This window comes from Nothobranchius furzeri, chromosome 13, assembly GCF_043380555.1.
Source record: "Nothobranchius furzeri strain GRZ-AD chromosome 13, NfurGRZ-RIMD1, whole genome shotgun sequence".
Classification (NCBI taxonomy): domain Eukaryota; kingdom Metazoa; phylum Chordata; class Actinopteri; order Cyprinodontiformes; family Nothobranchiidae; genus Nothobranchius; species Nothobranchius furzeri.
The window spans coordinates 48,095,792-48,111,019 of record NC_091753.1 but is presented as its reverse complement, the minus strand read 5'-3'; the positions used below and the strand labels follow the sequence as shown (position 1 = coordinate 48,111,019).

Here is a 15,228-nt window from a genome sequence, read left to right as displayed (position 1 = left end):
TGTTTCAGATTTTAAATATTTCTGTGCATATTTTTTGAATAGTTTAATCTTTTTAATATAAATAAATAAAAACAATCATCATGAACATTTGAGACTTTGCATCTTTGCCTTCAATGCTTTAAAGTTTTGTTTTTCACAGCTGAGTAAATGCTCAGGGTCAGCTGCCTCCAACTCAGCAAGGGTCTAATGTCAAATACATATATTACATTTCAAATTTAAAACAAAAAATAATACAAGACAAATCTAAAACTTTTAATTTGAATGAAAACCTTAAAAAAACAAAAAGGAAATTAAAGTAAGAAAACACACACACACACACACATATATATATATATATATAACCCTGAATGGCTAGGGCGCATGTTCCTGATCCTATAAAGGACCCCTCAAAGGGTACAGTCCAATCATCTATCGGCCAATAACCTGTCTCAACACAACATGGAAGCTCATGTGAGGCATCATAGATAGTGGGCACATGAATCAATACATGAGAAAAGCACAGGAGTGTATCGACACAGATACCAGAGGAACCAAACACCAGCTGCTGATATACGGAACAGTCGCACAAGAATGCAAAGCCTGGCACACCATCCTAAGCATGGCCTGATTGCATCATGGCTTCAGAGGAACAGGCCATGAACACAAGAGCATCAGATCTACCACACCAGACAAGACCCAAGGTGTAGGCTATGCAAAGAGGCCCCTGTGACAATCCACCACATCACTGCAGGGCGTACGATGCTGGCAGGGAAAGTGGCTGGTATCGTGTACAGAACCATCTGTGCAGAGTATGGTCTGGAAGTCCCAAGGCCAAAGTGGGTAACACCCTCTAAGGTGGTTGAGAATGAGAGAGCCAAGCTCCTGTGGGACTTCCAGATCCAGACTGACAAAATGGTGATGAGAAGCAACCTGACATTGAGGTGGTGAACAAAAACAGAGGACAGCTGTTGTGGTTGATGTGGCGATACCAAGTGATGACAACATCAGGAAAAAGGAACTCGTGAAACTTGAGAAGTACCAGAGCTTCAAAGAAGAACCTGAGAAAGCCTGGAGAGTGGAGACATCAGTGGTACCCGTGGTCATCTGGGCAGTAACCCCCAAACTGGAGGAGTGGCTAAAGCAGATCCCAGCAAAAACATCAGACATCTCAGTCCAGAAAAGAGCAGCTCTAGGAACAGCTAAGATACTGCAGAACCCTCAAGCTCCCAGGCCTCTGGTAGAGGACCCGAGCTTGGAAGGACGAGACCACCCGCGGAGAGTGAGATGGGAATTGTTATCCTTTACTTTAATACTTGATGTGCTCAGATTTATTTACTCAAGAAGCAGCTAAATAATTTGTGTTGAACTGAACAAAAACTGCTGATTGTAATCAGTCAGAATTCAATGTAGTGATTGGCTTCATAATAAAAGCTTTTGATGATTCTATAATAATTTAACAGTTTGCAGCAGATCAGGCCCAAAGGTTTCATAATACAGCATGAATGAACCACTCATTTAGAATTCTCTGATACTAATATGTGATTGGTTATTGTGTTTCTTTATGCAGCTTGAAAGAAAAACTGGTTTTCACAAACAGTATTTGGATTTAAAAAAATATTTTCAGATAGATGGCATAATCACACTAACTGTAAATGAAAAATCAGTGATCTTAGGCTAAAAAAGTCTAATTTAAACCAGCTGCTGTGTTATAGTTGTTGGAAGGGTGACCAAGACAGTCTCCTAGCAGAACAGGTGGTTTACATGTCTTTGATGTTATCGTAAACTGAATTAAATAAATTTTAAAGAGCCATAAATATGTATAAATGCTCTCCCTTAACAAGGCAAGTGTAGTAAACTTACTAGACATGCCTCTTTTATGTCCTACTTGTCTTGTTTATTTAAATTCTGCAGCAGTATGTTTTCATTTCTGGTGAACAGATATTTGAGGATCACCATATTGAAGTACAAATACTTTTTTGTTTGCCTGTCCAACAGCTAAGTTTGGTCTTAAAGTTCATAAAGTTTTAAAGACTTTAATTGTGTTATCTGAGGCCATACGTCTGGTTTATTTGTTGAGCTGACTGTCTTAATTATGCTTTAAAAATATGGAATTATATCAAGTATCTTGGGGTTTTGTTCACGAGTGACGGAAGGAGGGAGCGGGAGATCGACAGGCGGATTGGGGAAGCGTCTGCAGTGATGCGGACGCTGACCCGGTCTGTAGTGGTGAAGAAGGAGCTGAGCCAGTAAGTAAAGCTCTCAATTTACCAGTCCTTCTACTGCCCAGTTCTCACCTATGGTCATGAGCTTTGATTAAGGACCGAAAGAACAAGATCGCAGATAAAAGCGGCCAAAATGAGTTTTCTCCGCGGGGTGGCTGGGCTCTGCCTTAGGGATAGGGTGAGGAGCTTGGACATTCAGCAGAGACTCCGAGTAGGGCCGCTACTCCTCCATATCGAGAGGAGTCAGTTGAGGTGGTTTGGGCATCTTGTTAGGATGCCTCCTGGATCCTTCCCCAGGGAGGTGTGTCAAGCATGTCCAGCTGGCAGGAGGCCCCCGGGTCGACCCAGGACACGTTAGAGAAAGTACATCTCCGATCTGGTCCAGGAACACCTCGGGGTCCTACCGGAGCAGCTGGTGGAGGTGGCCGGGGAGAGGACGGTCTGGAACTCCCTAGTTGGGATGCTGCCCCCCACGACCCAGACCCAGATAGGCAGAAGAAGGCGGGGCAAGACGAGACGAGATAATATGGAAGTAGGTGGTCAGAGAAACAAAAACAGATTTATCTGTGAATATTTAGATGACAGGACTGGCCTGAAACAAACAAGGCATGTCCAGCGTTCAGCATTTCTCACGACTTAACTATTTAAAATGGCAATCTGTAGTCTGACAATTTACCTTAAATCTCTAGAAATTGCTGGAAATTAATAAAATGATGTCCAGTTGTTGAAAACTATTGGCGACTTTGTAACATGTAACCATAAAAATCTTGTCAAATACAAGGCACAGGTCCAGCGGTTTTGGGGAAGCCATCATTGATGCCATGCTTCCTTCTGGCTGGCTCAGGGTCCTGCGCCTGTCGATGACATCACACTAGATGACTGGCTGGATGCATGACTTACAGAAGTTACGTTACCACGTTCAAAAACATTTAGGCGATAAGAAACATGCACTCTTTCCAAAAACATATGTGAAAGAACAAAACCGAAAAAGAGATGCAATATATTTGGCCGAGTGGTATTGCCGTAGGAAGATGGCATCATCGGCAGGCGCGGGACCCTGAGCAGGTCCGGAAACTACAACACCAGAAAACTTGCATCTGCACTGAATTCTCTCGATGGAATTAACTGAAGGACCATCACAGTCTGAGGCGTCACCCCGATGTTGCACACTTTCTGATCCACAGGTAACAACATTTAGTGTAATGTGTTTTAGTCATGGTGATGTGATATGGTGTAAAACTATCCTGAAACGTATGCACTACCCCCTAGCGCCAGGGGTCCCACACAGTCTGATGCTCTTGAGAAGAAGAACATGTGGAAAAATCAGACATTTGTAATCGATGCAAACCTTCAATTAAAAGAATAATTAGAAACTCAGATTTAATACGTTCCTGGTTCCTCTGAGAAGTTCCTACATTTCAGGCCTCTTGTTTATGATCAAAGCTAAAGAAAAAAAACACAAAACAAGCAACAAATGATTGAAATGTTAACCTTTTAGCTCAATCATATCTGGCAGTGAAGGGATAAGTCAGCCAGTGGAGAACAATAATGAGCACTAATGGTTTTAGGTCATTGCAGCAAGATGTGAAAGAATGTGGCTTCATAACAGGCCTGTGCCGAGGTGGCTGCTGGTCGGATAATCCGGGACAGGCTGACCTCCCACACAGAATTAGTCATCTCTCTACGACACCTTTGATTTTTTCTACTTAAGACTCTTATTCAACCTTCTAGCAACCTTCCGCCCCACTGGTGTTTGGCCGCCCAAGCTTCTTCTCTCCCACACACGGAGTCAGCAGCCTCTTCTTGTAATTATTTATTGTTCAGATTCCCAAAAGCGTGTGGGAAAACACAGAAGCAAAACCAGATATAACTTCATTTTTTATAAATATACAAAATAAAATACAAATTCTGAGCCGTGGTGTCACCCTCACCAAAAGACAAAAATAAATAAATAAATAAAAAACCTCTGAACTGTTCAAATCAAGCAAAATGCACACTGACAGCATGCAGCTCATCTTCTGGGCCCTCCATATGAAATTGAAATTTCACCTGCTGCACCGCGTCAGACATCCATTATAATGGCAGCAGCACCCTCAAAGAACAGCACTTCTCTGTGGCTGAACATTGATTTTTCTCTTACCTTCAGATTTCTGTCTAGGTGGGTGAGAAGCTGTTTAGAGTGTCTTAACAGACATAAACACAAGCAAATTTAAACAAATCACCTGCCTTCTGCTCAGTTCTGAGAGGGTTTCACAGAAACACAAATCAGTTCAGATATCACATTCAGCTTCAAGGCTGCCCCATCTGCACATTTTATAATTATTTTAAACAAGCAGGGAAAAAAAAGAATTATCTCGACTGAAGCTAATTAAATAATCAAACAGAGGACTGGAAATGCACCTATTTGTGAAATCATGCACACAAAGGGTCAGCGACAACCAAACGAAAGGATGGCGGCTGTGACTCAGCCTTTCCTCAATTGGAGACAAAAACAGCAAAACACATTACGAGCGTGGGCATGTTTTTTAACTGCTTACAGGTAGCAGAGACACGGAAAAACAAGTTATACCATTTATTTACTGAAAATGTGTTATTTCGTCCATTTTAGGAGGACGAGTGGTGGCTCAGAAAACATTAAACTACGACTTTTTCCTTGAAACAGCTGGAGCAAGTTCAAAGAGCGTTTTCTCTGTGAGGAGGAAAACATCTCAGCAGAATAGAAGAAAACTAAATTCTCACTGCAAAGGGTCAGAGACCAACAACTCGAGAGATGCTAGAAACTGGAACCAGGAGCTGAAATGGCCCCACATCTGGAAAAGATGGACTTAAGCTATAAATCCAGTAAACTGTGTGTTTGTAATCTGAAAAAGGAGAATGTGAGATATGTAAGAAGGCCCTACAAGGCTGAAAAAAAGCTGTGCAAAGAGCCCCACCTAGTGGTCAGGCGACTGCTACCACAGAGAAAAAAACACACTTGAGCCACAACATTATGACTACTGACAAAGAAATAAACTTCCCGAGATTCTGATTCCATCTTTTAGTTCTTTTTAAAACACAGAAAGGTTTTATTTACCTGAAACGTTGCAGGTAAATAAAACCTTTCTGTGTTTTAAAAAGAACTGAAAGATGGAATTAGAATTTCAACACAGTAAGAACACACCAAAGATGTTCCGAGATTTAGTTTTTTAAAGTTTTCACACTTTAGAGCATAGTACCAGTAATATTTTTTATTCAATTTTTATTTTTTACACATTTTTCCACAAATATGAACTTTACATTGAACAAAAATATCCATAATCTTTTTGTGAATATTTTAAATTTTTCTTTTAATTTAAAAGCAACGCTAAAGGGATTTTAACGGTTAAAGCTTTTTGGCACAGCACTCTGTCGCCCTCTGCTGATCAAAAACTGCACTTCAACAGTTTTGTGGTTTGGGTAGGATAGTGGGAGGGGTCTATCTGCTTTACGGCAATAGCTGTTAACCATCCAGGGGCTAGTGTAATAATAGCAGTTAGCGTTTTCAGTTTGCTGGCCATCAATAAAAAGCACAAGAAGAAGAAACATTTTTATTTGGGGGGGGGGGGGGGGGCTGGCATAATAGCAGAGCCTGGAAGTAAAAGTAAGAAAGTAATGATTTTAAGGGTGAAGAAAAGAGCTAAACCCTGAATGAACATTGGCATGACCTACGCTCGTTCGAAGAAACTGAAGGCTACAAAATCACAGACTGATGGTGACCTGGCTTTGTTGCTGCTGGACGAATAAACATCTTTTCCAACAGTGTGGATCTTTTTACTTGGTGGTTTAATTGAGTGTTTGTTGGCTCGTGTTAGCATTAGCTCGTTGTTAGTACTAGCTCAAGGGTGTGACCAGGGAGTGGCCTGGGGTTGCACGTGCAAACCTTGGAATCTGATTGGCCACCCCACTGAGCTCCTTTGAAATTTACTTTATATTCTCTAGGGTTATAAACCAAAAAACAGTAGGTGGCATCATGTAACTTTAACATTGGTTTGTAGCCCCAGGCCTACAAAACATTTTAGTACTATCATTATTATTGTTCCTTATCATTTTTCTCATATTGACCTCAACAGTATTTAAGGCACTTCCACATCTGGGTCAGTACAATTGGGGCTGAGTCGCATCGATCCAGGCTTGTACGAAAGGTTTTTGTTTACATGATTCTCACAAACTTCTCAGCAAGGTGGAAATCCCTGAGTACATGAGTGTCGCAAAAGATGTGCAGAAAAGTCTGTGATGATAAACAAAGGCGGGTGTGAGCTGTGTTGCTTTTGGACACTCTGAACCATAATATTTTATTAATTTGCTCCCTGTTCTCTCACTTATACTGCTGTGCATGTCCTAACACTTCGTCGTCCGCTGCTGAAGCTAAAAGTAAACAAAGGCAACTCTGAGCTGTGATGTTCACGGCCATTGTTTCTCCCTGCTCACTCCCCTCACTTCCCACTAAGTTAAAGTTAAAGTCCCATTAGTTGACACACACACTGATGTGTGTGCGAAATTTGTTCTCCGCATTTGACCCATCCCCTGGGGGAGCGGTGAGCTGCAGACACAGCCGCGCTCGGGAACCATTTGGTGGTTTAACCCCCCAATCCAACCCCTTAATGCTGAGTGTCAAGCAGGGAGGCAGCAGTCTGCCACTGCGCTGGAGCTCCGTGCTGCAGACAGAGAGATGTTTACTCCACAGCATCCAGAATGTTAATGAATCGCTCAAACAGGAAATCCCCGCTTGTTGATTCTACCCACCAATCAGAGGCGGTAGGCGCGAATTTCAGCCGGCCAATCAGTCCCTAGTGTCTACTCGATCCCAGCCGGAATGCCCTCGTCTTCCTCCGCTTATCCGGGTCCGGGTCGGGGGGGGGGGGGGGGGGGGTAGCATCCCAGCTAGGGAGCTCCAGACCGTCCTCTCCCCGGCCTTCTCCACCAGCTCCTCCGGCAGGACCCCAAGGCGTTCCCGGACCGGATTGGAGATGTAACCTCTCCAACGTGTCCTGGGTCGACCCGGGGTCCTCCTGTTGGCAGGACATGCCCGAAACACCTCCCCAGGGAGGCGTCCAGGAGGCATCCTGACCAGATGCCCAAACCACCTCAACTGGCTCCTTTCGATCCGGAGGAGCAGCGGTTCTACTCCGAGTCCCTCCCGAATGTCCGAGCTCCTCACCATATCTCTAAGGCTGAGCCCGGCCACCCTACGGAGGAAACTCATTTCGGCCGCTTGTATCCGCGATCTCGTTCTTTCGGTCATTACCCAAAGCTCATGACCATAGGTGAGGATTGGGACGTAGATCGACCGGTAAATCGAGAGCCTGGCTTTCTGGCTCAGCTCCCTCTTCCCCACGACAGATCGGTTCAGCGTCCGCATCACTGCAGACACCGAACCAATCCGCCTGTCGATCTCCCGATCCCTCCTACCCTCACTCGTGAACAAGACCCCGAGGTACTTAAACTCCTCCACTTGAGGTAGGACCTCTCCCCCGACCCGGAGTTGGCAAGTCACCCTTTTCCGGTCGGACTGGACATTTGAAAAAGAGTCACCTCAGAACGGAAAATGCATTTATTACCCAGATGTGAAACAAAATATCCAGCCCGTACCGTACTGACCCAGCTATGGAACCGGCAAAAGCTACTAGCTACAGCAGGCTGTGGAAGGACTTTTTAAGCCAGTTGTAATTCCCCATTTAACCAGTAGATTAGAGAAGTGAGATACTTATTTAGTGTTGCTCTAAAACCTTACAAAACTGTGTGGTTTTATTTTATGACAACAAATCTCTGGTTATGGAAGAGGGGAAATGGCTGACTTTATTTTATAAAAAATTAGGTCTTATCTTTTGATTTCCTCTTAATTACTATATATTCTAAAAGTAAATCAATAAAAGAGCATTGTTCAGTGGCTCTCATTCTCTTTCGAAGGCATTTAACAAAAGAATGGTCCTGTAGGCTGACAGTTTAATCTCTAATCAAATTTTCTGGATTGGGGAGACAGCTATTTGGTGTGTAAAGGTTGCAGAGTAGAGGAAAACAAAGTCTCTGTCATTTTCTAAATAAAAAGTTTAAAAAACATGTTAATTTGCAGTCTCTTTTAATTAATTCTGCATTAAAATATTAAATATACCTGCTTTCATGCATCAGCAACACGTCTGTAAAGTGTCCACACCATGTTTGTTTTGTCTCTGCTGAATAAAATACTTCAGCAACTCAACAGAGAACGACTGTTGTCTGATTCTCTTCTTCTTGATGCACCAGACAAAACTTTCCAAAAGATGACAGATCTGGACTGCAGTCAGGTTGGTCAAGCGTCCACACACTCTGCCTTTGTAGTAAACTGCACAGCTTCAAGTCATGCTGGATGAGATCTGGCATAGTCCTGCTGAAATAACAACCTCTGTGGGGGGTGGGGGGGTGGGGGGGGGGGGACACTGCCTGGATGGTTGCATGCATCTCTTCTGACCTTTATCACTATCAGTAAAATATCTCTAAGGACGGATGCAGACTTTCTCACTTTTGATTTTCTTGTTTCATGCAAAGAACTTCATGTTTTGAGTTCATAAATCTGAACTCAGACAACCAAGTTTTGTACAGAATAGATTTAGGATTTTTCTCTGCGTGTAATAAGGTTTGAGGTTTTATTCCAAGAGGTAGCAGAGAACTGCGGCGATTGACAAGAGATTGTCAAGGTACTGTCGAGCCCAAGAGGCCTTATGGGGAGAAAAAATAAATAAAAATAAACAGATTTCATGCACTCTTCTCAGAGGGTTCCAAGGTTATAAAAATTCAATTGTGGCTTCTTTCTTTGGCCCTTATTCACTCAGATTTACCAAGAATGCACTCACATTAAAGCCATACTATGCAACTCTTTCATATTTTCACTTTCATATTTTTAAATCATTTTGTCTGTGAAGGTTCTCAGTCATCCAGGTCATTGTAGTCTAATGACTACTCCGTTTCAACCTGAGATGCAGTCAAAGCAGAGTTGTTCCCAAGAGCCTGCGCCTAGGATCCACTGTCAGAGGACACAGGGCGGACTTAATTCCACGAAGAGCACAAAATCAGCTTCTAAGTGAAAGGATAAGACAGGTCCATTTCACTATAGATGCCCTCCAAAGCAAGATTAGCCAGACTCTGCAGGAACTTGAAACCCTTCTACCCTCTCCAATCTTAGAAGAGGTTTACAAGTTTATGGAGAAGGCTCAGCGGGCCCAACACTCCAAAGGAAAAGAAAGACAACGCAGGAAATTCCACACCCTGCTTTCAAAAACACTCACTCCTCAGTCTGAATCTACACAACACAGAGAAGAACTTACACCGGAGGGCAGTCGAAGAAAATGGGTGAAGAACTTTTCAGACCGGAACCTCACTGAACCTGAAATGAACGTATTAGCCAAAGGACTCAATTTTGCCATTGCTCCGCAACAGTTGCCCATAGTGGACCTCATCACAGCCACTGAAACTGCCATCCGGACCAACAAATTATCTCATACAGAAGCAGAACAGATCAGGATGAAAGTCTCAGCCACCCTCTCCAGTGCCAAAGTCCCTCCGCCTAACCTCACGCTACAAGAAAAGAAGGCGGTCGCATCACTGAGCAAAGACCACACCATCACTATATTGCCAGCTGATAAGGGAAGGTGCACCGTGGTCCTAAACACAACGGATAACCACGCAAAGATCACTACTCTCCTCAGTGACAACAACCCCTATGAAGCCTTAAAGCGAGACCCCACAAGCAGCTACAAAAAGAAAGTTATAGCTTGCCTTCAAGGCCTTGAAAGGGATGAAACCATCAACCGCCTGACATATCACCGCCTTTATCCAGGAGATGCCATACCCTGCATCTACGGACTTCCCAAGATCCACAAGGAAGGTATCCCTCTCAGACCCATTGTCAGTAGCATAAATTCAGTCACCTACAACATCGCGAAACACCTTACTACTATCCTTGCACCTCTGGTGGGGAGCACCCCACACCACATCAAGAACTCCACCGACTTCACTGACAAGGTCCAGAAACTTACCCTGGATCCAGATGAAACCATGGTGTCCTTTGACGTAGTCTCCCTCTTCACTTGCATACCCACTACGGAGGCAGTGGAGACTGTCAGAAAACGACTACAAGAAGACAGCACCTTGGAGGACAGGACCAACTTCACACCCGATCAGATTTGCACACTGTTAGACCTCTGCCTCACCACTACATATTTCAAATACAACGAAGGTTTCTACAGACAAAAACATGGCTGCACCATGGGCTCCCCCGTGTCACCTATTGTAGCCAACCTTTACATGGAGGAAGTGGAAAGAAAGGCTCTTGGTTCTTTTAAAGGGAGAGCACCCAGCCACTGGTACAGATATGTGGATGACACCTGGGTCAAAATCAAAACACAAGAAGTGGAATCCTTCACTACGCACATCAACGCCGTGGACAAAAACATCAAGTTCACCAGGGAAAACATAGACAACTGCTTGGCTTTCCTGGACTGCGCTGTGCACCTTGAAGAAAATGGCAACCTCAACATTGAAGTGTACCGGAAGCCCATACACACGGACCAGTACCTCCTCTTCGACTCACATCACCCTCTGGAACACAAACTTGGAGTAATCAAGACCTTACACCACCGGGCAGAACATGTTCCCTCTAAGTCGGAAGGGAAAAAGAAGGAACACAGACATATAAAGGAATCACTTAAAACATGTGGCTATCCTAACTGGGCGTTTATAAAGTCAGCAAAGATGCACAGAAAAGAAGACCAGACACCAGTGAGGGAGGAAAAGAAAGACAGATGCAACAACCTTGTCATCCCCTATGTAGCCGGTGTATCAGAGAAACTCAGGAGGGTTTTCTCCAAACACAACATACCAGTGTACTTCAGGCCCAGCAACACACTCAGACAGAAACTGGTTCACCCGAAAGACAAAACTCCTAAACACAAACTGAACAATGTGGTGTATGCTGTACAGTGCAGCGAGGAATGCCCAGACCTCTACATCGGAGAAACCAAACAGCCACTTCACAAGCGCATGGCACAACATAGAAGAGCCACCTCCACGGGACAGGACTCAGCAGTTCATTTGCATCTAAAGGACAAAGGTCACTCTTTCGAGGATGCCAACGTTCACATTTTGGACAGAGAGGACAGATGGTTTGAAAGAGGAGTAAAGGAAGCCATTTATGTCCACTGTGAGCAACCACCTTTGAACAGAGGCAGCGGTTTACGACACCAACTGTCTGCCATCTATAATCCAGTTTTGAGATCCCTTCCCAGATGCCTCAAGGCCCACGCATATCCTGGGCCATCTGACCTCAGGAATTCACATGATAGGGTGGGGCCAGCTTTCACAATGAGCTCACCCGAAACTCTGGCTGAATAGGACCCACACCCACCCTCAATGTGTTTATGTAGAAGATTATCAGGGGGTCTTTTGTTCCCTCTTTGGGGGGAAACTCCCACGGGATTTAAATCTGGGACTCTCCACCATTTGACCTTAGAACTGAAGAAGCCTCTCGGATGAGAGGTGAAATGTCTTCAAGCAAATCAAAGAAGTCCAGACGCTTTTCTTTCAAAGCTCATTAGACTTTAAATCATTTTCTTGAACCAGTATGTGCTAAAATGGTTGCATACAGTACAATACAGGGTTAATGAAATGTTACTCAGACCACTACCGCCCACTGTGGCCAGAATACTGCATTTGCAACTTTAGACTGGCAGGCCGCTCCCTGTTGGATTTAGGAAAAACGGAGCTGACATACCTGACTCTGCAGTCTGGTTCCAGCACGTTTCTTGCATGTTTTAGATCATGAACACAGCTGATTTGTAAAATGTGGTGATAAACCACTCCTGTAGACACTAATGAAGGCTGGGGAGACATTTCAGATGTTAGATTACGGTGTTAAAAAGACGAACACACAGCAAGGACGTACATTTTGGTTTGATCAAAGAGGATGAATAACGGACACAAAGGGGTGCTAAAAGCAAGCAAAACTGCCAAATGTGCCTTTAAACACTGTTGAAGTAGAAAATGTTTTTAATGTTGTAGTTTAGTATAAATCTTGACCTGGGTGTCTCTTGCCCATCATCCAACAGAAGCGGGAGTGGTAACAAGATGTTGGTACAAAAATGAACGAATTAACAGCAATAAGTGGTAGAAATTATTTTAAAGAATGATTTTCTTAACAATCAAAACATTAACTGTCTAATGGATTATGCACACACATGCTAAAATGTTGTTTTTACTCCCAATTCTAAATTATACAGGTCAAAATAAATGGAGGATACTGAAACTATCCTGTCTGTGGGAAAAAGATTGAAATAAATGAAACCTCTGATTAAATTTTATTTATTTTTTTAATACTAGAAATTCTGAAATATTTTTTATTAGTTTATATTCTTGACAGTTTCAATACCTTCTAAAATGAGCTGTTTCAGGGCTCTGTCAATTTGCCATTTCCACAAAATGTGAATTATATTGAAATGATCTTAATGAAGTGATTTTATGCTGTAAATAGCCTGTATTTGTATAGCACCTTCTTATAGTTCTACAGCCCCCCAAGGCGCTTCACAACAGTCAGTCATTCACACACACAATCACACACTGTCCTTTAGGACTGTTTCCAAACCAAATAAAACAAATTTAAATATTTCAAAACAGACCAGATACTTTTTCAGAAGTTTAAATTAGAAATGAATTTGCTTTTAGCGGCTCGTCTCCAGTCTCATATTAAAAGCTGCACACTGGAGATGGGAGGACGGAGGACTTTGAAACCTCTCGACTCTTTATTCCTGTCAGAATATTCCTACAAATAAATTAATTATCAGTCAAGAGACCAAGAGCGAGAAAGAGAGATAGCGCAATCTGCTGGTCAATAATTGATTTTTGACCACTGCGGCAACCATCACTCGGCGCTTGGTGGCGAGTACAAAGCTCTTTAAAACGAGTGCCACAAGCAGGAATGCATCAGGAGGAATGTTGACGGCTGCATCACACTCGTCCACGTTGCCACGGAGACGCAAACCTGCAAGTGAAACCTGGTGGTTGTAGGCAAAAATATCAAAAACAGGCTGAAAATGCAACTCCCACATGAGGATGTTCGGCCACCTCAGGAGGTTTCCCACGTTCTTTAGATGGGCCGAGGCCACAACAAGTCTGTCAGTCAGTTATTGCTGCAGCAAAAACACCAATATGTTTTTTTAAAATTTATTTATCGACAGACTCCAACATAAATAAGTAATGAGGATGGAGAGCAGTCGTGACTAGCTGTGCACACATCTACAAACTCACAGCTTTCTGCTTCATGAGCTCGTCCCTTGGTTTGGAAGTAAAGCTCAACAGGAAATGTTCAGTTTAGATTTATTGTTTTATCGTCTGACAAAAACGTTAACAATCTCACATGTTTGATATTTACACTGTACATAAAACATCCTCCCATAATACATCTGATCAACTTCAAAAGAGACACGTTTGACTGGCAACCCTCACGTTCACACACACTAGCCAAGGTCATCTCATACTCTTTATAAAAGCAGTGTATGCATTTAGAAATGGGACACACACCTGTCACCAGGAATGACAGCAGAAAAACAGTCACCCCTGCAGAGGTTGAACACAGTAACAGCTTCTTTTCATTTGCATGTTTTCTGACAAAACCTGGATTATAATCTGGCATCAAAAGCAATAAAAATGTGAAAATGCTCCAGAGTTTGGTGTAATCTGCTAGATTTGGATCGTAATCCTTCTGGTTTTGCTCGCTTGTAGCTGGTCTGATCTCTCCTACTCTGCTCTGACCTCCTTCCTTAAGACATGAGACGAATAAAAGGCAGCACTGGTCACGACGTGTCATTCCCCATGACAGCCGCAGGGGGCGCTCTGGTTCTGCTCACAAGGTTTGGAGGGAGGGACTGGCTCTGTGCCTTGTTTCTGCAGGCAGAGAGGATAGCATTAAGGCTTGGAACAGTGACAGCACCTATCTGAGACAGATTAGTGGTAATATTAGGCATCATGGGTACAGCGGGGTGTGCTAACAGAGCAGCCTTTAAACCGGTGCTTAACCAGCTTTTAATTCCTAAATGAATAGGACATTTAGGAAGCACATGAAGGTCACAAACACACCCTCAGGGGGAATCTGGTTGTTCTTCTGGGACTGTGCCACTGGGTGTCAGTGTGGTGACATTCTGGTGTCTCACCTCCCTCACCCATCCCTTTTCCTCCCCTGTCAGTCATTCCCGTATCTCACCTGTTTACGAGCAGGACGCACAGGTTGGTTGTCAGGGTGGTTGGGCGCCCATGGCCCCAAACTCTGATTGGAGTAGAAGTCCATGGGGTACACTTCCCTCCATCCCACCTCTTGAAGAGCTACGGCTGCCTGAAAAAACAAACAAACAAACAAAAAAAAAAATACCCAAATCCAAAAGAATCACTTGTCACAACAACCGTATTTTTCTCAGACGAATATTTCTTGTTGCCCTTCACAAAATCAGTCGCTAGGCATAAAATATTTGCAGAAAAGTGTGGCGTGATGAGCAGACAGCAAACTGACAACACACACAGGACAGATGTCACAACATTAAGCATGGATAACATGCAGCATTGTCATGTTCTCCCTATGCAGCTGCACTTCATGACATAACAGCTGTTAGAATAGGAGAACCACGGCGCCAGGAAGGCGCCGCGGCGTTCTGTAGGTCCACACAGCTCCATATGGGGGAGAGGTGACGGCGCATGTTGATTATAAACGAAAGGAAGGGATGTGGAATTAATGAAAAGATGAATAAATAAAATTATTTTAAGATAACTTTTTAAACTAAAGTTAGCACAAAAACATGCATTTGGTTGGATATTTCTTCAGACATTGCTTTACCATTTGAAAGCTGGGAATACATGAAAATATGATTTGAGTCATTATAAATAATGAAGATAACAATTCTTTGAAAAAAGTTGTAAAAAATAAATCACACAGCTGTGTGACATCACCAAGGTCTACAGTTCTGCCCCTGCTCCCTCTCCCCTTCTGGAAAGAGCT

The 15,228-nt window shown here is 43.3% G+C and overlaps 2 protein-coding genes across 2 annotated transcripts in view; one reads left to right on the top strand and one right to left on the bottom strand.

Annotated features, from left to right (window-relative positions):
- Nucleotides 1-8,371: 8,371 nt before the first annotated feature.
- On the top strand, nucleotides 8,372-12,012 carry LOC107380616 (uncharacterized). Its single transcript, XM_015951916.3, has 3 exons — nucleotides 8,372-8,500; nucleotides 9,159-11,549; nucleotides 11,836-12,012. The coding sequence occupies exons 1-3, from the start codon at nucleotides 8,372-8,374 to the stop codon at nucleotides 12,010-12,012; spliced, it is 2,697 nt and encodes an 898-aa protein (XP_015807402.3).
- Nucleotides 12,013-13,812: 1,800 nt separating this feature from the next.
- The window catches only part of dph1 (diphthamide biosynthesis 1), a 98,560-nt gene continuing 97,144 nt past the window's right edge, over nucleotides 13,813-15,228 (bottom strand). The window contains exons 11-12 of the mRNA XM_015951192.3: nucleotides 14,443-14,571; nucleotides 13,813-14,126 (exon numbers count right to left, since the gene is read on the bottom strand). Of these exons, the coding sequence (XP_015806678.1) occupies nucleotides 14,046-14,126; nucleotides 14,443-14,571 (210 nt within the window). The 3' untranslated portion in view covers nucleotides 13,813-14,045. The remainder of the gene's footprint in view (nucleotides 14,127-14,442; nucleotides 14,572-15,228) is intronic.